Raw genomic sequence first — 25385 nt, 5'->3', positions numbered from 1 at the left:
AAGCCGAGGCATTTATTCGTCCTCTGCGGTCGATGAGAAAATCGACATTCGGGATAGGCTGTGGGGCTTCTAATGCCTGACGATCATGGATCATCTAAGGCGACATACATCCGGTGTATTTGTCTTTGGTGAGCTCCATCTTTATGTCGGTGAGGTGAGGAAGGCATTCTTGTTCGAACCTTTGCTTAGCCATGTGCCCTTCCATCCACATTCAAAACAACCTCGCGTGCCCTTGCGGCAAACTCCTGGATGATGTTTCCCACAAGTAGCACACTTGGGATGTCTGGAATGTTTTCCAGCTGGTCCTCTTTTGGGTCACTGCTTGCCTTACGTTTCCCTTTCCAGTTGGAGCTATGTCCTGTTGTTTCGCTTAGTACCTGAGCCCCTTGGGCTCTGTGAAAACCTGCTTCTACTGGGTGATGCTGTGCTGATAGTGCTCGGTGATCAGAGCACTACTCACTAGCTCCTCTGTGGTTTGTGGCCTATGAACGCCACCAGCCACATTCATTGCGATCTCTGGTCTGAGCATCTTCAGCATCAACCGTAGTCGCTCCTTCTCTGAGCTGACTAGTTCTGGACATAGACGGGCCAACCTGTTGAATTTCTTCACGGCCTCCTGAACTGATAGGTTGCCTGACGAAACTCTGTAAACTCGTCATAGTGTCGGTTCGTGACTTGCATGTGAAAGAATTCCTCGAAGAATTCTTTCTCGAAGTTGGCCCATGTCATCTGATTTACTGGCCACTTCAATTTAATCCGCTCCCACCACATGCGTGCGTCTCCTGTTAAACAGAAGGAGGCACACTTCACCTTTTCGTGCTCTGGCCAGTCTAGAAGCTCCATCGTGCTTTCCAGTGTTTTAAACCATGCCTGAGCATTCCATGGTTCGCTGGTGCCTGAGAAGTTCTCGGGCTTAATTCTCTGCCACTGGATAAGGTAAGCTTCTCTCTTAGCCCCTGCTACTGGGGCTACTGGGACTGGTACTGCAGGCTGAGCTGGTACAACCTCTGTGATTACTGGAGTCGTGAGATTCGGTACTGGAGTGATTGGGGGAGTAGTCTGCTGGTTAGCCTTTAAGGAGGCTATCTCCTGCTGCTGTTCAGCTAACTGCTGTTGTAGCTGAGCCACTAATGCTGTAAGGTCTGGGGGAGGCACTGAACTGCCTGCCTCATGCTGGGGCTCAGCCGCTGATGCTTTCTTAGCTGGACGTCCTCGTACCATTTTCTAAATAGCAGAGAACACATATATATAACTAGGCTATCATGTTATAGTTAACTACTGGTAACATATTAAATACTATTACTGTAAACATGAATTAATTAACTACCAACATGAGAGCAAACATGAAGCACATATAACTGATATGAAAGCTGAAAACAAAACTAGGTGAGAGATGTTCTTACTTGGAAGCTGTAGGCACAATGCTGATGCGTGTGTAGGAAGTAAGGAACTTGCTCTGATACCACTCTGTAACGACCCGACTCCTGGGTACTAAGCTGTGAGCCGGATCGCTACATTAACTACTGAAGCTACTATGCCGTACTGTGCGGAAAACTGGGTAAAATAAAAATTTCACTAACTGACTCTGTTGATCTGACAACTGACACACCCATGCTGTTATAAGGAAGGATTCAGGGCCCCTTCCGGTTGGTGTACATGTGCTAAGGAGGATACTTGACCTCCCATCTGAGCTAGGAACTCAAATCTAACTTCCCAGCTAGCTATTGATCGATCCGCGAATCGATCAAACTTACCGCGATTCTGTACCCCGCTGGATCGGTCTGCGGATCGATCCAGCAGAGGTTGGATCGGTCGGCAGACCGATCCAGGTGTGTCTGGATCGGTCTGCAGACCGACCCAGGCACCTGGAAACGCTGGGTTGTCTTCTGTTCGATGCTGGGTCGGTCGGCTGACCGATCCAGGGAGATACAGTAGGCTACTGTATCTATCTGGATCGGTCGGCTGACCGATCCAGGAGAAGGAATGGCACTGGATCGGTCTGCTGACCGATCCAGGTTCTGATAATCTGAAACGAAATCAGAATCCCTGATTTCCAGCACTGATTCGTGCCAAAACCTCACACTACCACTATCTAATGCATAATAAACATTCTAGCAACATGTAGTAACAATTCTAAACTTAAGCTAAAGCAAGGTTTACTGGTTCACGACATTTTAACAACTTAAAGTGCATGAAGGTATGAATTTCTAAAAGTTCTAATTGCTTAAAACATGAAACTAAATCAAATAACTGAAAAGTGTTAAGGTAAATGCTAAATCCCTAGAGGGTCTTTTATTCCAGTTCCTTCCACACACATCCTCATCTGCATTGACCTCCAGCCTCCACTGCTAATCCATTTTCTTTTTTCCTATATCTGCAGTATAAGGAAAATAGTATCTGTAAGCTTTAAGCTTAGTAAGAAACCATCTACCTCACAAAAACATGCAACGATGCATTTCATGACTTTTAAAACATGCTATTTGAAAACTGAACTGAGCATGGCAACATGGCATGGCATACAAAAGCCTAAACTGGAACTGAAACATGGCATAGCATATAGATTGAACATGCTTTAAACTGAACATGACATACTTATAAGCTGAGCATGAAACTGAACTAGTCATGCATATATCTAAATCTGTACATGAACTCAAATCATGTAAACTGAACCTGAACTGAACTGAAAGCTAAATTAGTGTTCTCATCACTGGTTTCAAATTTGAAAACTATACATATAATAGATGAAAATACTAAACATGCTCTTTGGGGCCCAGCATCTGTACTTGCTGTGCGCGATCCCTACGAGATCCGGGTTTGCAAGTTCCGAATTAGTCTAGGTTATCTGAACCTAGGGACGACTGTGGGAGTCCAGCCCATGGATATCTGATCCAAATACAGTGCCAACTGAATAAAAGTAAAATACTGAATACTGTTTTATTTTACTTTGCTGTTCTAGGTTATCTGAACCTAGAGGCTACTGTGGGAGCCCACCCAATGAATATCTGATCAATTTAGCTGTAATAACTGATAATAAGCTGAATAAAATGTTTCTAATACATTTTACGTGCTGTTAGGACGCCTACTGGTGCATCCTTCTGAACTGGGCATTCTACCGAATGCTTGGTGTGCACTAAAAGCACACCCTAAAACTACTGAACTAATGCCAAAACTAACAAGCGAGAGCAATTATATTGCAGGTGAGGGGTTTCTTACCTCAATCGCAAGGTTTTCTTACGATTCTAACCGCTAGGTTTTCCGGAAAACTGCTCCGTTCGACGAACCGCTTATGTCCTCGCGTTCCTCTCGCGAAGAAGAACCTTTTTCGTGTTGGAGTCGTCGCCGGAAGATGTTCCCTTGACCCTTTGCTTGGTGTGCCGTGCGTGAGGAAGAGGGGAAGAAGTGGCGGTGAGGTTTCGGTGGTGAGGGTTGAGAGATTGCCGAACCCAAAAATAAACCAAAACCTACTTAAGTTTATATTTATATTAAGTGGGTAACTAGGCCCAAAACAAATATAAATATAAATGTTTCCCTTCTCTTTCAGCACGGCCCTGCTGGGTTCAACTGGTTACTAGCATTATCCCTTAACCCATAGGTCTCGGGTTCGATTCCCGCCTAAGCTATTTTGCGACTTATTTATTATTTTTTTTTTTTTGCTACTTCCTGTACTCCAAAAATTATGTAAAAATATCCTAAAAATCTAGAGAAATCGTAGGATATTTCTAAAATAAATTCGGGAATTTTTCGGGCTTTACACCATCGTCGGATGCAGGTCACGAGAACCAAAGCACGCATCGGGTCGTCCATTTTAAACCGCCTTAGTCTCGTCGTACACCACGCCATCGCCGTACGATGACGGCAGCAGCGCCACGTGGCATTTGGCTACTGGAGTGCATTTAATGAGCGCGTGCTCGGCCTTAATGACGGAGATTGGCGCAAATTCTGAGGAGATCCGAGGGAGGGTGGCGTTGACTGAGGCCGTAGCTACCTCCACACGGGCCGAGAGGAGGATGGTTTCTTGGATGCGCCGCTCGGCACTACGGGCGTCCAGTCAGTCGGACTATGCGCCTCCTTCGACTAGACTTGAAGGGGAGACAAGTGATCCGGCAGTAAGGTCGGGGGACCCCCTCTGGAGGGAAGTCAACGCCACGTGGAGGTCAAAAGGCAAAATGGTCAACCTAAGGTCTGACCGATCGGATAGGAGTAGGGTTAACAGGCCGACCGACCTAGCGAGTCCAAGCGAAATCAATAACCCCACTGACAGGAGTCCGGTTTCCGACGCTCAAGGTAAAAAGGGTAGTCGGGCCGAGCGGGTAGTCCGCTCGGCCAAGGCATAAAGCAGCATGGGCGGGAATAAGCTCGTCCGAGCACGCGACTGGGAATCTTCCCGGTCGGACCAATACCTACGCCCGGACGGGAGTAATGTGCTGGCTAAACAGCTGGACACTAGGCGCGGAGAGAGGATACCAAACGGCAAATGGAACAGTTGGAGCATCATCTTCAAAAATCCCTGTCACTGACAACAGGCATGTTCTACAACCAGGCCATACGTAGAATCCTACGACGGAAGGGTCTGCCGTCCCATCAAAGAGATGCTTGGACTGTAGCAGTATGGTGTCAGACATGCTCTGCTGGCAAGCCCATACCTAGGTAAGGTAAGGTACACGTGTAAGCCTCAATGGGAGTGCACAAGCCTCCCTAGAGCTCTATATAATAGCCCCCAGACTTCACCGAGGGAGGTATGCAATCTCTGATTCTCAACACCATTTTTTCCTTACCGTTGGCCTGACTTGAGCGTCGGAGGGCCGTCACCGGGAAACTCCTCACGGCTCGGCTTCTTTGCAGGTTCGGCGGAGATCCACATCACCAGGCGGAGCCAGAGGAGAGCGCCACGTTCCCAGCGTCCATCTACTCATCACTCGGATAGGATCAAACATGATAGTTAAAGTTAAGGTTTAGTAAATACTCGAGATTAGTATGGACGTGTGATTTGGCCAAATATTTTGGTTGATCGAAGCTCTAGTTTGATTGAATTCTCAAGTCGATCCGACTCGATAGAATCCTAAGTAGAGTTCTTAGCAGAGTTTTAAGAAGGGCCGCCAATCGAATCTTTTTCTTGATCGGATCCTGAGTTCGTCTGGTTTGACGGAATCCTAAGCCAAGTCTTCAGAAGGGTCCCCAATCAGACCTTTTTTCAGATCGGATCCCGAGTTTGTCCGGCTCAACGGAATCCTGAGTCAAGTCCTTGGGATTCTCAGCATTGCTTAGCTAACCTGACCCGTTCGAGAACAAGACCCAAATGGACATTAAAGAGAACTCAGCTGGCCTACTAGCAAAGCGCACTAAGGGTCTCTTAGATCAACGGCCTAATATTTCTTTTTGGCATCTTACATAACTGTTGTTAGATAATTAAAGGAATATTCCCTATGCAAGTTGTACACAAGAAGCTTCTACCTTGCAAAGTGTAGAAATTGCAAGCTTATTCTAGGAAAGGTGTCAAAATGTCATAATTGTTGGTTTCTATTTTGGTAATGCATTGAGATTCATGCAGAGAGTAAAAGTATTACTATATAAGGGGTATTCACCTACATACGTAGGTACTTGAGGCTTCATTAGTGCCCCTAGGGCTTAGCACAGACGGTGGACGCATGGTATCTCTGGCGTAATGGCCAGAGGTCGATTCTTAGGAACTAATGACCTGGGGTTTATCTCGCCATGCGTCTATGACCTGTGTACCTGCATAAACCTCCCTCCATATTCATGGGGCCGACACTAGGGGGCCGCTAAGATAGCGGATCTATTTTTTTTTTTTAGGCTTCATTAGTAGAGTTCATTCTTCTTCATCACTATTCTTTATCTTCTCTACCACTATTTGCCTAACTTGAGCATCGGAGTTCCTGCACCGGGGACCTCTCCCTGGCCCATGACTGACATTTTTTGCCCTAGCTCTTCTCTGTGGTACACGGGTCTAATAGCTATGCTACGTCCCTATTTTTTGGAGTCTTCTCATGGTCAACATCAACACCCTATAACCAGCGTGCCATATTCCCCTAGTTAGATAGGATCAAATTTGGTATCATATATGAGAACTTTGCCTAAATTTGGAACATGAAGATGGAAGAAGCTGGATGATTTACAACTATTACTTTGTCACAAGAGAACCTGGAGTTGCTCGTGGTCGCACAAGCACAAAGGTTGTTGCTGTTGGGGTTGCAAGGTTGCAAACATAGTCCCACATTGAAAACACATGGGAAAGATCATGAGTTTATAAGAGAAAGATATCTCCATTGGTATGAGGCCTTTTGGGTAGAGCCCAAGAGCAAAACCATGAGGGCTTAGGCCCAAAGTGAACAATATCATGTCATTGTGGAGATATCTAAATTTTTTTCGATCCAACAATTGGTATCAGAGTCTGGACTGCCAAAAGGTTTAACCGCTGACTGTGCACAAAAGCTATGGTCTGATTGAGCCATGTGGGTACAATATTGACCTCGAACAAAGAAAGTAGGGGCTCCTATGTTTGGATCAAGAGGACCAGCACCAGGCAGGAAGTCCTAGTTGCGACTAGGTAAGGAAGTCCTAGTAGGTCGGGTGGATCGAGGGGCTGGAAGACCTGGTGGGTCGAGGATCGGACGTGGGAAGCCTGTGGTCCTTTGTTTGAGGGGGGATTGTTGGGGTTGCAAGGTTGCAAACATAGTCCCACATTGAAAACACATGGGAAAGATCATGGGTTTATAAGAGAAAGATATCTCCATTGGTATGAGGCCTTTTGGGTAGAGCCCAAGAGCAAAACTATGAGGGCTTAGGCCCAAAGTGGACAATATCATGTCATTGTGGAGATATCTAAATTCTTTTCGATCCAACAGTTGCAACAACAACAACAAGCCATCGGGCATCCTTTGCCAAACGACCTGACATTCTCAGTGACAAAACCTCACACCGAGTGGAGGACCAAGGCAAAATGAACATTGGAGTTTCCCCCGATCCCTCCGCAGGTCAGTTTTAATTAGGTACCTGTACCGCCGAGTGGATTTCCTTTTGTGCCACGATCTCCAATTACACCCCTTGATGACATGTGTCATGCAAAAAGGCCCCAAGGATCATCCTCAGGAAACCCATTTGCTCGAGATCCGCAGAAGGGGAAGGCTCCTGTCGCCAATGGCTCCCCTAGCAGATAAGCACGTCATTCTCCTAGGAAATATTAGAAGACAAACTGTCGAGTCATTTCCGATCCTTAATGATTGGGTAATATGGAGGAGCGATCAATCCAGAAGACCATATGCTCAAGTTCGAGAATGTTGCTATCCTTCATCAATATATGGATGGTGTTAAGTGTCGAGTGTTCTTAACTACTCTTTCAAGCTCAGCGCAGAGATGGTTCAATCGACTTCTAGCTGACTCCATTTTCTGCTTTAAGGATTTCTGTAAGACATTCCTCCACTACTTCGCTAGTAGCCAATGATACCATAAGACCATGCTAAGCCTATTCTTCCTCAAATAATGGATCAAGGAGGCGCTGAGGGCATATATTAAATGGTTTAACCAAGTGGCCATGGACGTCTCTTCGGCCACCCCGAAGATTCTAGTAAGTGTCTTCTCCTAGGGGCTGATAAATCATAGGGATTTCTTCCAATTGCTGATCAAGAAGCCGCCTAGGGATTTTGACCATCTGCTAGGAAGGACAACCAAGTACATAAATGTGGCGGAGGTACAACCTGCTTGGAAGAAGGAGGTGACCACGTCTGCTCCTGTTTCCGTCCTAGAGCATTGAACCCCTCTCCCTCCTCTACCACACAAAGGACCCTAATCGGGCCATCCATCACATCACACAAGCAGAGGCCGAATGCAGTTCACCATATGGAAGTTGAGTGGATGTGATTCCCTGAGCTCCACTGATGGACTCCACCATTCTGCACTTATTATCTATTGGGAACCCACAATACTGAAGACTATTACCAGTATAACCTGGAGATGTGCCGAGTAACCAACCAAGGGTTTCCCAGCGTTCACTATCTCCCAACAATCAGCGTTATCAATGACTGAGTTAACCGCTGGGGAGAGGCCCTGGTAATGTCGACCGGAACCAACAGCGATCCCATCAACAAAACAACCAATTCCCAGCTCAAGTCCTACTGAGCCGTAGTGTCAATCGACTCGAGAAGAAGAAAATCGTGATAACGCCACTCGAGGTGACATCGACATCTGGCAGCCTAACCGACAGTGATTTTTGTAAGTATCTTGGGTTGGTTTTGATGTGATCAGCCAGGTTAAGTTAGACTCTGTATTTTTTTGATACCTTATGTTTAAGTGGGCAGAGACTATGAACACAGGAAGTCGAACGGAAGATGCAACGGACCAGAAGAATGACACAAGAAGTAAATCGACGGGCTCGGTGCATATAAGAGATGAAAAGCTGCTGAAGAGTACATTAAAGGATGAGAAGGAAGCATGCGACACTTCTGAGAGATGAGAAGCCGGGGAGGAAGTTAGCTCAAGGAGAAGGCCGGAGTTGGGTTCAAGTGAGCTCAACTCTGTATGGCCGGAGAATCACCCAAGAGACCAGAGAAGCTGTCGGGCGCTTGGACCAAGTCCAGGTGCCCGGACTCCAAGCGCCCTAACTCCAAGCGCCCGGACAAGCTTGGGCCAAGGATAGGCCCCTCGTCGAGTCGTTACAGCAAGGATCAAATTTGGAGTCCACATCAGCAGCCTCCAAGCGCCTGGACCAGTCCAGGCGCCCGGGTACCGATAAGGAGTTTATCACGAAGTTGTTGGGAAGTGGATTAAGGCGACTAGTGGAGGCGCTCGGACTTGGTCTAGGTGCCCAAAATTTGTTACGTCATCAAATGACTAGTGGGCTATAAATTGAGTCCTGGTCCTTTTAGTTCATATAACACTTGTAAACAACACACTCTATACTCGAATTCTATTTGTGTTTTAAAGTTTGAACTTTCATCATTGTAAGAGGCTGCTTCGCCTTGTCAAAAGGACATCTTTAGTGGAGCTTTACATTGCATTAGCAACCTTCTTGATTACAAACTAAGTAAATTCTGCCTCTTCTTTATTTTGTTTATGCTATTATTATTTTTGACTAACTAACGCGTGTTGTCTTTGCTAAAGAGGAAAACAAAAGATTAGTTTTAATTCTAACTTGCATGCTATTTGTAGGATCGTTACGCTAGAGGGGGTGAATAGCGCTTGTAGCTTTCACGTTCGTTTAAAAACAATCGAAAGAGTAAAGGTAGCGAAAAGAAAGACACAACAAATAATAACAAACACTAGGATTTACTTGGTTCGGAGCCTGTGACGACTCCTACTCCAAGGCCCGCACGTGAAAGTGCTTTCGTTGGCAATCACTAATCAATTGTAAAGAGTATAAGTACAATTTTAAATGATTACAAGTAATTAGAAAAATTAAAGAATATCAACGACTCAAAAATTCAAATCTTCAATGTGGTGGTCGTCGGGGCAGCTTTTGAGCGTTGAGGAAGTGTTTTCACAGTAACACGAAGAAGCGAAAGTTGCTTGGAATATTGTATATGAGGTGTTGGTCGAATGCTACTTTTATAGGTTGTTCCGACTACTTGGATCCCTTGCGGGGGCTTGGAACGTGATGTAGGCTCATCCAATCAGCACTCTCCAGCTTGGCTAACAAATGAAATTTGGCAGTCCGGGTGCCTAGACTAGCTTTGGGGGCCCGGACCGTGAAGGCGCTTGCCCAGACGCCTTGCCCGGGTGGAATCTTCCCAGGCGCCCGAACCAACTCCGGGTGCCCTGACCCTCTCATTTTGCTACTTCATTTTCCTATAAAAAAAGGTTAGTTCGGGCAATAATATATAATGAAATATAAGTTTTGATAGTTTTCGGACTATCCGATCTTGACTTTGAGTTTCGCTGAAATTTAGGTCGGATCGACGCCTACTGTTCCCTCTTCGGGGAACATGTCCTCACCTACTCTTCTCAAGAGAAATTACCTTTTTCCAGATCGGTCCTTAAGACAGTCTGGACTTTTGGTTAGCATTTGAGACTCCAGGACTTCATGCTGAACGTCCACTCCACAACCCATCTAGACTTTCACCTGGTCCACGACTACTAGGATTTTCACCTAGAGTCCTCGACTCAAGGATTTCACCCAAAGTCCTTGACTTGTCAAGACTTCTCCCAGCCCTTCAGACCAGGACTTCGTTGCCTAACCACAGTTAAAACTTTCCATAACCTAGGGTTACCTCTCTCTAGGACCTAAGTGTAGGGACCTTTGTGTCCGCTAGAGGGGGATGAATAGCGGCTCCTCGCGTGTTCGTCGGTTTGCTTTATCTTGATGATGATATGCAGCGGAAATAAAGTGCAAGACTCACACAACGCTAACACGTAGATTTACTTGGTATCCACCTCAAGAAGAGGTGACTAATCCAAGGATCCACACACGACACACTATCTCCACTATGAAACACTCCTCTCGGTCGTAGCCGGAGGCGGAGAAACCTCGTACAAACTCACACACAATACAAACACGAATACAAGAAGAAGAAATACAAATACACGTAAAGACACTCTCTTCTTACTTACTTGTGCTTGTTGTTGCCTCTTGAACCTTGAGAGAACACACTCAAGTGCCTTCAAGAACTGGCGGTGAAAGTCAGAGAAGCTCGCTGAGAAATCGTAGGAGAAAGCTTGCAAAGAACTGCGGAGAAAACGCTCTGCCCAGGCTTTAAACAGTGCTCCCAATCGATCCAATTCATCTCCAATCGATTGCAACGTCAACACTGCTCCATCTCAGCTATCCATCACCTGCATCCTGCGCAACGGTCACTTCCCAATCGATCGACTGATCGATTGGGAACATCTGAATCGATCGGTGGATCGATTCAGAAGCTTTCTGTGTTCTCGTGATCGCGCGAGAACTTCCCTACCCAATCGATCGGTTGATCGATTGGAAGCTCCCAATCGATCGCCCGATCGATTGGGAAAGCTTTTGTGCTCGCGATTTCATATCTCAATCGATTGACTGATCGATCGGGCCTTCCCACAATCGCAGCACACTCCAATCGATCAACTAGTCGATTGGACCCTGGTTTAATCGATCGCCTGATCGATTGACCAGCCTGGACTTGACTCAAACTCAAGTCCAAAGCCTCCAACCTAACTCTCGGTCAACCGTGACCTATTGGGTCTCCATGCCTAGTATTTAACCACACCCGACCAACCTCGAACTAGCTTTCTAGCCTCCTCCATCAGCCTTACGTCCCTCGGATATCTCTCATCATTCATGCCTTGCCTTCAGGAACTTCCTTCGGCCACATCCTAGTTGTCGGATTATACCACCACACCCAACTAACCTCGAACTAGCCTTCTAGTCTCCTCCATCAGCCTTGCGTCCCTCGGATATCTCCCCATCCTTCACGCCTTGCCTTCAAGAGCTTCCTTCGGCCTCATCCTAGTTGTTGGGTTCTCCTTGCCAAGTCACACTGGGACTTACCTTGCCAAGACTACATGCTTGGACTTACAACCTGTGCCAAGATCACACTTGGACTTTCCAATTGTCTGACTCCTCACCAGGACTTTCTCCCTTGCCAAGATCACACTTGGACTTTCCAATTGTCTGACTCCTCACCAGGACTTTCTCCCTTGCCAAGATCACACTTGGACTTTCCAATTGCCTGGCTCCTCACCAGGACTTTCTCCTGCCTAGCTTATCACTAAGACTTTCCAATTGTCTGGCTCCTCACTAGGACTTTCTCCTGCCTAGCTTCTCACTAGGACTTTCCCGTTGCCCGGCTCCTCACCAGGACTTTCCCTTGCCTAGATCCACTAGGACTTTCCAATTTGCCTAACCTCTAGTTAGGACTTCCAGACACCTAACCTCCAGTTAGGACTTACCCAGTCAAGTCTCCTGTCAACCCTGACCTACTTGACTTGTCTTTTCATCAACCTGGTCAACCCTTTGACCATCTCCATAACCGGATGATTGCTCCAGTAATCTCCTTATATTGTCAAACATCAAAACTCAAATCCCGACTCAAGCTTAGTCAAATTGGTCAAACTTGACCAAGGGAAATTGCCCTAACAATCTTCCCCTTTTTGATGTTTGACAATACCTCTAAGTTAGGCTAAATCCCATAGTCTTAACCTCTTCTTTATTCCAAGGCTAAATCCTATAGCCTTAACTTCTTCTTTACTCCAAGGCTAAATCCCATAATTTTAATCTCTTCTTTACACCAAGGCTAAATCTCATAGCCTTAACATTTTCTTTATCACAAGGCTAAATCTCATAGCCTTAATTCCATGATAAAGCATGAATGAAGGTTTCCTTCATTCTCTCCCTTTCCTAGAGGGTAAACTCCCCCTTCTTGAGATGAAAGCCTAACTTATCTCCAATTTTCCCTCTTTGTCATGCATCAAAACCATAAAACAAACTCTTCTCCATAAGAGTAAACACTACGTTATTTACAATCTCACAAGTTGTTAACAATCCCACAATGAAGATCTCATATTCTTCATTGTTGCCAAAGCTCCCCCTGGAGCTCTACTTCACTTCACAATGCTCATCCTAGAGCATGCATCAACTTCCCAATGAAACTCTCATTCATTGTATTCAATGCTCCCCCTTGAGCAGTAATCTTTTTCTCAATGCTCATCCAAGAGCATTTATCATCCTAGCAACGAAGATAACCAATCTTCCATTGCTTCCCAATAGTCGACCCTGAGTATTATCCAATACGAAGGTTTAACCCACCTTCCAAGGTTTTTGAAAAGATTTTTATGTTTTCAAAGAGTAACTCCCCCTAAAAGTATGGTCAAACGTCTATCATTGCACCAACAATGACTTGGAGTTCCTAAACAGTTAGGAAAACCAAAACTTGAAGTTTTGAGGTTCAAAATTCAATAATGAACTTAAACCTCAACCTAAACTTCACCCAAGTCTCTCTTAACCAATCCATACTTGCTTTCATCATGAAAGCTCCCCCTAAATATATATAAATGTATTCCAAGGGGTTTGGAATGGTTATTGGCCCTTGAAAATCAAAACTTGAAGTTTTAAGGTTCCGAAAATTCGAAATTGAGACTAAACTCCATCCTAAACTTCACTTTGATTTATCGTAACTAATCCATACTTATTTTCATCAAGAAAACGCCTCTAAATGTATACAAATGTATTTCAAGGGGTTAAGAATGGTTATTGGGACTCAAAGTGACTTGAAGTGCATAAATCATCCTTTTCAAGCCAAAATCAGACTTCCAATCGATTGAAGTTGGGACTCAATCGATTGAAATCACTTCAATCGATCTATTGATCGATTCCGCAAGCTAATGCTTGTAAAAATTCCCTCTGAATCGATCGATTGATCGATCCAGCTTGGGTCAATCAATCGGCTAATTGATTCACTAACTTTCTGTTCACGGGAATGGACTTTCAATCGATCAACTGATCGATCGAACCCATCCCAATCGATCGGCTGATCGATTGGGTTTCTGTTTTCCTGAAATTCAATTTCAGCGATGATCCTGTCCGAGTCGCTGAATCGACGGGCGCTGGGCACCTGGCGCTCTCCTCTATCTCCGACCAACTGCACCGACCTCCGGCGAACCTGCACAGAAGTCGGGCCGGGGAGGGGTCCCCGGCGACGACCCTCCGACGCTCAAGTCAGGCAAGCAGACAGCAGATATGAGGCTCCAACATGCGAGAGAGCGTACCTCCGGCGAAGGGTGAGGACCCTTATATAGGGCTATGAAGAGGCATGTGCACTCACACCGAGGTGCACACGTGTTCTGTGCCATACCTTAGTATGGGCTTGTCAGATGAGCTTGTCTGACCCCTTACTGCTACAGTTCGAGCACGTATCTGATGGGACAGTGAGCCCATGCCCTAAGATCCTGCGTATCACCTGCTGTCAGAGGATATTTCTGTCCTTGTCTCCATGCCGAGCGTCCGACCGGTCGGACGTGCTGATCCGCTCGGGAACTTCCTGGTCGCGTGCTCGGGACTGTTCGCAATGTTGATACTTCATTCCTTCGGCCGAGCGGGCCATCCGATCGGCACTATTATACTGTTCATCATGAGCGTCGGAACCCCGACTCCCCGCCGGGGTGCCTCGCTTCCGCTCGGAAGCTTCAGCCGGTCGTCACCATCATAATCAGCTCGGCCTTTTACCTTTCCACGTGGCGTTGACTCGGCTAAATGGGGTCCCCCATTCTTACTGCCGGATCACTTGCCTCCCCTTCAAGTCTAGTCGAAGGAGGCGATTAAGTCCGACTGACTGGACTGTATGTCCGAGCGGGTGATCGTCGTCTCTCGATATTTAACGTCGGTGCTCGACGGCGCGGTTATTTATAGCCTGTTGGCGCGGCTCTCGATGTTTAACGACGGTGCTCGTCGGTCTTCCGCTCGGAGGGTTTATAGACGCCGGCTCGTCTCTTGATCTTTAACGACGGTCCTCGTCGGCGCGGATATTTATAGCCGGTCGACGCGGCTCTCGATCTTTAACGACGGTGCTCGTCGGTCTTCCGCTCGGAGGGTTTATAGACGCCGGCTCGTCTCTTGATCTTTAACGACGGTGCTCGTCGGCGCGGATATTTATAGCCGGTCGGCGCGGCTCTCGATTTTTAACGACGGTGCTCGTCGGTCTTCCGCTCGGAGGGTTTATAGACGTCGGCTCGTCTCTTGATCTTTAACGACGGTGCTCGTCGGCGCGGATATTTATAGCCGGTCGGCGCGGCTCTCGATTTTTAACGACGGTGCTCGTCGGTCTTCCTCGGAGGGTTTATAGGCGTCGGCTCGTCTCTTGATCTTTAACGACGGTGTTGGCGCGGATATTTATAGCCGGTCGGTAGCGCTCGATTTTAACGACGGTGCTCGTCGGTCTTCCGCTCGGAGGTTTATAGAAGCCGGCTCGTCTCTTGATCTTTAACGGCGGTGCTCGTCGGCGCGGATATTTATAGTCGGTCGGTGCGGCTCTCGATTTTTAACGGTGCTCGTCGGTAGCGGATATTTATAGCCGGTCGGTAGCGGCTCTCGATTTTAACGGCGGTGCTCGTCGGTCGCGGATATTTATAGCGGTCGGCGCGACTCTCGATTTTAACGGCGGTGCTCGTCGGTATTCCGCTCGGAGGGTTTATAGGCGTCGGCTCGTCTCTTGATCTTTAACGACGGTGCTCGTCGGTAGCGGATATTTATAGCCGGTCGGTAGCACTTCGGTTTAACGTCTGGGCTAGGCGGCGCGGATATTTATTCCGTTCGGCGTAGCTCTTTGCCTTTCCCCCAGCTTGGATAATGCCCTCCTGGCCGCACGGCTCAGGATCTACTTCATCGAGTATTTTGGCTCGGATAATATACCTCCGTCCGAATGGCACGGGGCCTTCGATTTGGAGCATTTTGCTCGAATAATTTTACCTCCGCCCGATCGGCTCGGGGGCCTTCGTTCCTCGAGCGCTTTGCTCGGATAATTTACCTCCGGCTGAACGGTACAGGGCCTTCGATCATCGAGCTCGGGGTTCGGTTAATATACTCCCGGCCGAGCGGCACGGGGTCTTCCCATCGAGCTCGGGGCTCGGTTTCTATACCCCGGCCGAGCGGCACGGGTCTTCCCATCGAGCTTGGGGCTCGGTTAATATGCTCCCGGCCGAGCGGCACGGGATTTATTCCATCGAGTCTTTGGCTCAGTTTCTATACTCCCGGCCGAGCGGCACGGGTTTCCCATCGAGCTCGGGGCTCGGTTAATATGCTCCCGGCCGAGCGGCACGGGAATTTTTACTTAAACTACCAATCTATGAGCAACAGGTAATTGAAAGAACTGACCTATCGATCGGCACGACTAGGACCCAATTTCTCAACTCCCGAATACCCGTGGAGTGAGGAGTATACGTTATACTTGTCGAAACTTATTGGCCAGTCGCCTCGCCTGATGAAGACCCCTTTGTCAGACCAATATCGGGGCAGGAGTTACTCCCACTTGAGTGCTGGTCGGACCCTTATTTTGCCCCCATTTTTAATGTTTCTCCGGTCGGTCCTCCTGGGTCACTCGGATATCTACTCAGCTTGAGCCTTTTGTCTCTGTTGCTCCACGAGCTTAGCTGCTCTTGCCTCCATTAGAGCGTCAAGTTTCTCCTGGGGGAGCATCACGGTGTGAGGTCATCCAGCCTCGTCCATCTATTCCGCTCGGATACAGGCGCGTTCCCACAGACGGCGCCAATTTGATCCTGTCCGAGTCGCTGAATCGACGGGCGCTCGGCCATCTGCACCGACCTCCGGCGAACCTGCACAGAAGTCGGGCCGGGGAGGGGTCCCCGGCGACGACCCTCCGACGCTCAAGTCAGGCAAGCAGACAGCAGATATGAGGCTCCAACATGCGAGAGAGCGTACCTCCGGCGAAGGGTGAGGACCCTTATATAGGGCTATGAAGAGGCATGTGCACTCACACCGAGGTGCACACGTGTTCTGTGCCATACCTTAGTATGGGCTTGTCAGATGAGCTTGCCTGACCCCTTACTGCTACAGTTCGAGCACGTATCTGATGGGACAGTGAGCCCATGCCCTAAGATCCTGCGTATCACCTGCTGTCAGAGGATATTTCTGTCCTTGTCTCCATGCCGAGCGTCCGACCGGTCGGACGTGCTGATCCGCTCGGGAACTTCCTGGTCGCGTGCTCGGGACTGTTCGCAGTGTTGATACTTCATTCCTTCGGCCGAGCGGGCCATCCGATCGGCACTATTATACTGTTCATCATGAGCGTCGGAACCCCGACTCCCCGCCGGGGTGCCTCGCTTCCGCTCGGAAGCTTCAGCCGGTCGTCACCATCATAATCAGCTCGGCCTTTTACCTTTCCACGTGGCGTTGACTCGGCTAAATGGGGTCCCCCATTCTTACTGCCGGATCAAGCGAAATTCAGAAACTCCCCAAAAATTCTACAACACTCTAAAAATCATGAAAATACATGTAGACATTATTTAGGGTATATTCTATCAAGGAAAAATAGTTTTCTATGAAAATACTTCCTATTTTCAAAGATTGACACAAATTTGAAAACTCTTGAAAACTTCAATGTTTTCTCCTAGTTTGTGTTTACCTTTCCAATAATGATTACTATCAAAAGATAGTCTTCATCAAAGTTTTCTAAAAGTATTTTAAAATGATTTTCAAAACCAACATCCAACCATGTTCTTTGGGCTCAATGCACATGACTTATACATTAGCTTTCCCAATGATTGGAAAATACATAACTATGTGTTTTGATGAACCTAAAACTCAACAAGATGCACTAAATCAACATCTTGAGTTTTGTTCACCATCCTAACATCTCACTTGTATCTAATGTGTACTAAAACACATACAAGTCATCTTATGATTTTTGTGAGATGTAAATTTGGTTTTGCCCTAAACTAAGGGATTATGCATATCTATCTAGACATTATGAGACTTATGATCATCCACCTAGGATGTCATTTGGTATAATCTCACTTGTTGGGATATTTACCATTTATAATAAATATCTTTTGTCCTTAATTACAAGAAAACTAACATAATGCATGATGTTATATGGCATACATCAAAGAAAGTAATTTTTAAAAGAAAAACATGCTATAACTACATGATGTATGTATGACATGACATGATATTTTTGTGTTTTTCATAATAAAAATGAATGCAATATATGATGTCATGACATATAATAGGCAATTATTATGACATTTTAGCATAAATAAAATATACCTAAATAATCTACCTAATTATCCTTAACTCTTAGTTAATCCTTAAAATTCAATCCTAGATTGCCCATTTCTTGAAGAAATGTCAAAACCCAACTTGACATTTCTTTCCTCTCTCTATACGTGCCAAGTTACAATTAAAAATTAACTCCTCAAATTTTATTTGGCACATTTTACTCCTTTTAAAGATTAATCTTTGAGATTTAAGACTTAGATTTGCTCTTAGTTTCTTAAGAATATACTAAGATCTCAATTAGACATTTCTTATCCTTTTTCCAAGTGCGCCAACTTACATTAGATGTGATTTCTCAAGGTTTGACACAACTTACTATTCCAAGGAGTAATTAATTTGATTAAGGTTTAAATTTTCCCTTAACCCCTTAAGAGAATACCAAATTTCTAATTTGGTATTTCTTTTTATATTTATGCCAATTTAAATCAAAATCAAACCCTCAACCTTTGGCACATTTTACTCTTTCTAAGAGTGACAATTTGGATTAAGATTTATATTTCCCTTAATTCTATAAGAAGATGCTAACTTCCCAATTTGACATTTCTTTTACTTCTCTCAAGTGTGCCAATTTAAATTAGATTTAACTTCTCAAATTTTGACATATTTTACTCTTCCAAAGAGTAACATCATAATCCTTTTTCATTTTCAAAGGTTAACAATTACCTTGAAAATGCTCTCAAGTGTCAACTTTACCAAGGTTGGGTTAACTACCTTTCCAATTGGAGTTGACACTCTCTAAACTCATCTAGGGTGTAGAGAATATGCTCCTAGGAACCCAAAACCTATTGGTGCTCCTTGGGTGCTCTAGGTACTCACTAGGGATAACTTCCCTAGATATCTTCCTAAGGACCTTTTTAGGCTTCTTAGAAGCCTTGGTCATTTCTACTAGGTTACTCCTAGGGATAACTTCCCTGGTAACCTTCTTTGTGACTTTATTGGCCTTTTTGGAGCTTTAGTCACCTTGGTCTTGACAAAAGTACTCTTAAGGATGACTTCCCTAGTAATTTTTGCTTGACCACTAGACCTAGGGTTGGTCCCATAACTATATGGAATCCTATGAAAGGAAGTCACATCCTTCTTGGCTTTATGTTTGTATCCCAAACCTCTATAGTCATTGGATGACTCTTGTCTAGCTTTTCCTAGGTTGTGCTCATTTGACCCCTAAACATGTTTTCCATTCTTACTAAGGTCCTTTCTAGATTATCAAGTCTTAACCTCAAGACTTGGTTCTCCGTCATGAAATCCATAGACTTGGATTTTTCTTGACCCCTATGAGCATTTCTATGTCTAGGTATATATCTATAATCCTTAGAGTTATTGCCTAAATTGTTATTTACCTTCCTAACCTGAGATGTGGTAGTTCTAGCATGAGGAGGAATGTATTTATCCTTAAAACTATCATGCTTCCTACTCTCATGATAAATAGCATTAAGATGATAAGAATTATTTCTAACATACTTTTTATCATGTGTCAAAGGAATAGATTCATTAAAAGATACCCTGCTTTTTACCTTGGAAGCTCCCCCTAAACTTGTGTTTCCTCCTTTGACTTTAGTTGACTTATTCCCTTTAGGACATTGACTTCTATAATGTCCTCTTTGATTGCATTGCTCTTGTGTTCCATGGGACCAACCACTTTAGGCTTCTCCTTAGCCTTGGTTGTCACTTGACCCTTCTTCTTGGTTAATTTTGGATACTTGCTCTTATAGTGTCCATGTTCCCTATATCAAAGTAAATGATATGATTTTTATTATTTGCAATTGAAGTTCCTATACCTTTGCTTGTAGGGATGATGCTTGATTCTCCATTTGATGTAGCTTGCATTGTGGAGGTTGCATCATCTTCTTCTTCTTCTCCTCTTGAGAGTGTGGGTGCTCCCACCTCTTCAACTCTTGAGGATGTGGATGCTTCCACCTCTTTCTTGAAGATGTAGAGGATCTCTCATCTTCTTCCTTCTCCTCCTCTTCATACTTCTCCTCGAATGTTGACCTTGTGTCTGTTGGTTAGTCCTAGGAAAACATACCGGTTCCACTATACAAAAATTTTTTGTACAAGTGTCGAACCTTTCCTTAAATAACCTATTGTATTCTTTAGAAGTTAAATTAGGAATCGCAGACGGAACTTAACATCATTGATTCCAAATTTAACTTATCTGTTCTTAATGGTTTAGATTTGAATCGCAAGCGAAACTTAACACTATTGATTCAAATCTACCTAAGTTATTAATTCCATAAATATTAATTTCTAAAATTAGCTTCCAGGACTGCATGACGAGGCACATGGCCTTCTTGGATATGGGAGTAACCACCACCGCCTAGGCAAAGCCTTTTAAGGAAAGCTAATATTTGTTTCCTTAAATAACTCTAGGTTAACCAAAAGAAACAATCGAATCACAAGTTCGAAAAAGAAGAAAACACAAACTCGAAAAATAAATTCGAAAAACTAGATCTAATTGCCTCTTGTATTTAGAATTCTTACAAAGAGAAAAACTAGCATGATGCGGAAAATAATTGCTAATTATACCTTCTCTTTGTATGCTAATGACCTCGAGATCTTCTACCGTATTCCTCGCATCGCCTTGGACGTCGTGTGGGCGACGATCCTCCAAGATGAACACCACCCAAAAGCCTCCTTCCTCTTCTTGTAAAATCCGGCCACCACCACCACCACAAGGAGAAGAGAGCAAAAGGGAAAAGAGAGAAGAAAGGGAGAGGGCCGGCCACACCTAGGTCTCCAAACAAGAGAATAAGAATTGTTGTAACATAAGGCCTCCTCACCCCTTCTTTTATATTACTTGCCCAAGGCAAATAAGGGAAGAATTTTTACAAAAATTAAAATCTTCCTCTAATTTTTCCTTTTCCCTTTTATTTTTCCTTTTCTTTCCTCTTGATTGAATCAATCACCAAAATTAATTGGATGATGATTTTATTATTTTAATATGGTCGGCCACCTTGCTTGGGCACCAAGCAAGGTTGGCCGACCCCCACAAGAGAAAGAAATAAATATTTTTTATATAAAATTTTACAAGAATTCTAATAAAATTCCAATCGACTATGTTGTAATACTAGAATTCTAATAAAAGAACTAGACCTTAGTTATTATGGAAGTGTGTACTCTTAATCCTAATATAATAACAAGCACATATATTTAATATTTATTTCTTTGACTTATCAAAGGGTGAGGTTTAGCTCGATAAATCAATAAGCCCGATAAATTATGAAATGATATTACTTATAGTGTGTATTGTTGATTATACCTAAATGATATAAATCAATAAGCCCCATAGTAACTAAGGTTTTGTTCTTTTACTAAGTCAGTACAAAAAGAATATACCTAAATGATCCTACTCAATACACTTAAAGTGTATCAGTGTAATTTATTAGTCAAGATAAACTAATACTTAATTACATTACGACTATACTGATAGTTTGTTCCTTTCTATCTTAGTCGCGAGCAACTGTTTATAATTTATAGAGAACCGACAACATGATCTTCTGAGTGTGACACCACACTCCATGTTGTCTACTATATAAATTAATTGAACAATTACATTTAATAAATAAATATAGATATTGATTAATGTGATTCTTTTATTTTAACAAATAAATGTTTACAAAAGCTAAGCTTTTGGTATACACTCCAACAGTGTCAACATCGGATTGGTCCTTCTCTTCTTGGACCAATGAGCCCTTCTCCTTGGGCTCCTCCACTCCTTGGAGTTGTGCTATCTAAATTAGATGCCTCGAAGAAGAAGAAGAAGAACCATATCATTTGGTTCACATGTGGAGAAGAGGGGCATTACCATACAAAGTGCCCAAAGAAAGGTGAGGGAAAGAAGAAACAAGGAGATGGAAGAAGAATGGACTCGTGCTAAGATATAGATCAAAGGTAAAGGAGAAATTATACTCTCCTAATTTGTATTTGAATTCAAATTCTTCTATGTACGGGTAATACTTATATGCATTTACCCATGCATAATTTTGACTTTAGGTATCACGATAGGCTAAGTAAATTTTACAATATATGTAGGACTAGAATTCATGATAGGACTACTTTACCTAGGAAGAGGCAAGTGAAAAAGGGCCTAGGTAAGTAATCCAAGAAAGATAGGCGCATGCCTAGAATAGGTCTAGGAATGTCAAAGATGGACAAAGAAAGTCTTACACTTGAGAATGATTACATAAGCGAAACTAAAGGATTACACAACAGATCTTGAGAATTTGCTTAGAATGTCTCCAAGAATGTTAGCCTTCAATCCCGCTCTAACTTCTTTTATAGCTTTTGGTTTGATTGTTTTGTTGCTCGATCCGTGGCAGTTGATTAGAATTCTTCAACCATCTACTTTTCCGCTTTTATCATCAACATATCTAACCATTATCTCATCAAACGCGTGAGTCATGCTAGCATTACAACATAGTCGATTGGAATTTTTCCATCAGAGAACTGAGCCATGATCAGTTGACGAGATAGAGCGTGGTATAGAAACAATAGGGCGTGAAATAGAAACCTGCTGGTCGAACCATGTTAAATATCATTATGTCCCTTTTTCTATACTCTGATTTTAAATATTTTATTTTAATTGCGAAGGTTTTGAAAAAATTATTTTCAAAAATTAAAAGGCAATATTCACCCACCCTCTAGGAAGGCACTATTCTCAAAGATGGCTTTAGTATGTGGCAAAATTTGAGACATTAAATATTGTATTTTTTATCGTATTCATGTGGTAACTGTTATTTGGATATACATAGTATCACAATAAGATACTAAATATAGAATTACTGATGTGGGACTAAGCTTACTGAATCAGTAACACTTTTAATTTAATATCTCTAACATTTCCCAGTGATGTATTCAATTTATTGTTTTCTTATATGTGGTGAACTTGCTCAGAGAAAAAGTGTTATTTCATTCCTTGCCTATGGAAGGCATGTGGTTAGCATTCAAAACATGAATTCATCAGCATGTGCTAGACATTTACTAATTGATGCATCAAGTTGTCAATCATAATAATGAACAAGCATCTAATCATAGTAATTTGTGATACAATTATGATCATCAGCTAAAATAGGTGGAAATAAGAAAAGAATTAGGCATGCTGGCTACTCACATTTGACTTGTCCAATTCGTCCACGGAATCACAAACATAATTAACACATTTGTGTAGATCTGTGGTGGCCTGGTCATGTGATACATCCTCTACTTTGACACCCTATAAAACAAACACACTTTAATGTCATTGAGTAACATTTGTTAGCTCTGCAGGGAGTTCTTATGCTAAACTATGCAACAGAGGAATCATGAACGAAATTACAAAATAGAATCTCTGTATACTCATATGTATTGTTTTGAATTTATAGGGCATTGTAGTTTAATTATAAAATCAGTATCAGATTCCTGGAATTTTAAGAGTCATTATGCTTAGATATATTGTATTCCAAACAACACAAGTGCATTATAATGTTTAACTAGAGCTTCCTATGATAAACAGAAGGTTCAGTATCTTTCAGTAGTGATAAAATGTTAACAACCATGATATGACAACCTTAAAAGAGCTTACCAGGTTAACATAGAATTCCTTCACTTCTTTTCTTATTGAGTCCATGTCACCCCTAATTATGTCTGGTTTGTACCTTCAAAATGAAATAGAAAATGTCAATAACTTAGTTAAAATTGAAGAAATTTTGGCTAAGGTAGAGGTGCAGCGAAAATGGAAAAGTATATAATATAGAAAGAGGAAAAATCACTCTTCCAACTATCTAAGCTTATATCACCATTAGAATCATAGCAAGGGCATTGGTGCCTTATTCTTGACATTGAGAATTGAGATTTATAGACTTGGCCAAGATTCAGAAGAAAAGACAAATGGCTGCAAAGGGAAGAAGACAAATAAATGGCCATACTTAAAAGAGGTATGCCCAATTATTCAGGATAATGTACTTTACTATTCAGTTCAACTAAGTTCTGCGACGAACTATTTCTTTTCAAACTACAAGCCTTTCACTTGAGCTACCAAGCTAGATCTTGGTCTAAGACTAACTAAGACCAGATTTTCAGGAAGTGAAGATTTAATTGGCATAAATTGAACAGAAAGTTTGAACCTGAAACAAAAAATTTCGAAAGGATTGATATATGAAGCCCTAACCTGTGCCGCACTTCCGTCGGATCTATCTCAGGGAATAAATTGGGCATGCCGTCATACACACGATTCGCCCCTCCATCGGCAAAAACACGGAGCTTTGCTGATCACACATACAAAAAATAGTAATAATAATAATAATACGAACACCAACGGAATCCCAGGGAGAAGAAAGAGGAAGCAAAGGGGCAAAGGGGTGAGGAGCTCACCGTGGCTCCAAAGTACGGGCGCGAATCGAGGGAGGCGCTGGTTTAGAACGACGAGCGCGTAGGAAGGCGAGCTGATGTCGGGCGGCGCAGGAAAGCGAAGGAAAGTGGAGGCGTGCCTCATCGCCTCCATGACCGACCGGCTTTCCGCGAACTTGCGCAGCGGCCGTGTATTTGTTTGAACGACCGCGTCTCTCGCCGGAAGAAGCCGAAGCAGCGAGATTTGTTCAATTATTTTTCATGTCCTCTTTCATATTTATTAATTACTTTATCCAAATGCTTTGACTCGTTCAATTATGTTGTCTCTATTATTTTGGTAATGATGATTTTCTATTCTCTCAATAAATAAATTGTGCCTTCTTGAATTTTTCAAAAGAGAACACGCTGTCGCATCTCCCATTACAATTTGATAACTTTAGTTATTTATTCATAATTATTGGTTAACGAATTTTTTACTAAAAATATACTCCGACAAAAAAAATATAGAAAAAAATATATATATAAAATATTTTTAAAAATGAAAAAAAACATTAAAAATTTAAAAAAAAAAATTAAAATAATTAAAAAATTAAATAAAATATTAAAAATATGAAAAATGTTAAAAAAAATAAAAATAAAATAAAAACCTAAAAATATATATAGGAAAAAGAAAAAGTAAAAAAAAACATTAAAAAATTAAATAATAATAATAATAATAATAATAATAATATTTATAGTTGATTTTGTAACTAAGAGTAATACAGTAAAATATTAATGGAAATGATGGGAATGACTATGGGTATGAGTTTGATAGTAAGGTGTAATGGGAATGGGAATGGAAATGAAACCAACCTAGTTATATGGGTTTGGTTGATTCCCATAAATCTAGAAATCATTCCCAAATTGTCATTCCCAAACCCACAATCCAAACACCATCTTTTACTATCATTCCATTCCCTCATTCCCAAACCCATCAACCAAACACCCCCTAAACTAAAGTATTTATTAAAACCTTCAAACAAACAAGTTTTTGTTGCATTACCTATGTTGAATCAAACAACATTTGGTTATATTTTATTCCCCATAACCTTGGTTATGTGATTACCTGGTGATCCTGTCCGAACCAGGGGTCAACGAACGCTGGGGATGTAGCGCTCCCGGCTGGATCCTCGAGTGCTCCGGCCAACCTGCAACAAAACCAAGCCGGGGGTGTCCCGGCGACGGCCCTCCGACGATCAAGTCAGGCGAGCGAATAGATGAAAAAAGTGGCTGCAGGATGAGGACTCTTGTGCCTTCGGTTGAAGAAGTGGAGGCCTTATATAGACCTCTCGAAGGAGCCTGGGCGCGTCAATCAAAG

General features: G+C 43.3%; 1 protein-coding gene across 5 annotated transcripts in view; it reads right to left on the bottom strand.

Annotated features, from left to right (window-relative positions):
- LOC122053129 (thiamine pyrophosphokinase 1-like) overlaps window positions 1-24304 on the bottom strand; it is a 29106-nt gene extending 4802 nt beyond the window's left edge. Inside the window, exons 1-5 of one of the 5 annotated variants that reach the window (XM_042615024.1) lie at window positions 24053-24302; window positions 23850-23946; window positions 23265-23337; window positions 22815-22916; window positions 2121-2374 (exon numbers count right to left, since the gene is read on the bottom strand). In XM_042615024.1, coding sequence (XP_042470958.1) covers window positions 2369-2374; window positions 22815-22916; window positions 23265-23337; window positions 23850-23946; window positions 24053-24182 — 408 coding nt within the window. In that variant the 5' untranslated portion in view covers window positions 24183-24302 and the 3' untranslated portion in view covers window positions 2121-2368. Of the gene's footprint in view, window positions 1-2120; window positions 2375-21780; window positions 22218-22659; window positions 22917-23264; window positions 23338-23849; window positions 23947-24052 lie in introns of those variants that run through there. The other 4 variants (XM_042615021.1, XM_042615022.1, XM_042615025.1 and 1 more) reach the window with 4 other exon arrangements.
- Window positions 24305-25385: the final 1081 nt, after the last annotated feature.

This window comes from Zingiber officinale, chromosome 3A, assembly GCF_018446385.1.
Source record: "Zingiber officinale cultivar Zhangliang chromosome 3A, Zo_v1.1, whole genome shotgun sequence".
Taxonomy (NCBI): Eukaryota; Viridiplantae; Streptophyta; class Magnoliopsida; order Zingiberales; family Zingiberaceae; genus Zingiber; species Zingiber officinale.
Note: the sequence above shows the minus strand (reverse complement) of the source record. Positions and strands in the feature narration are given on the sequence as shown.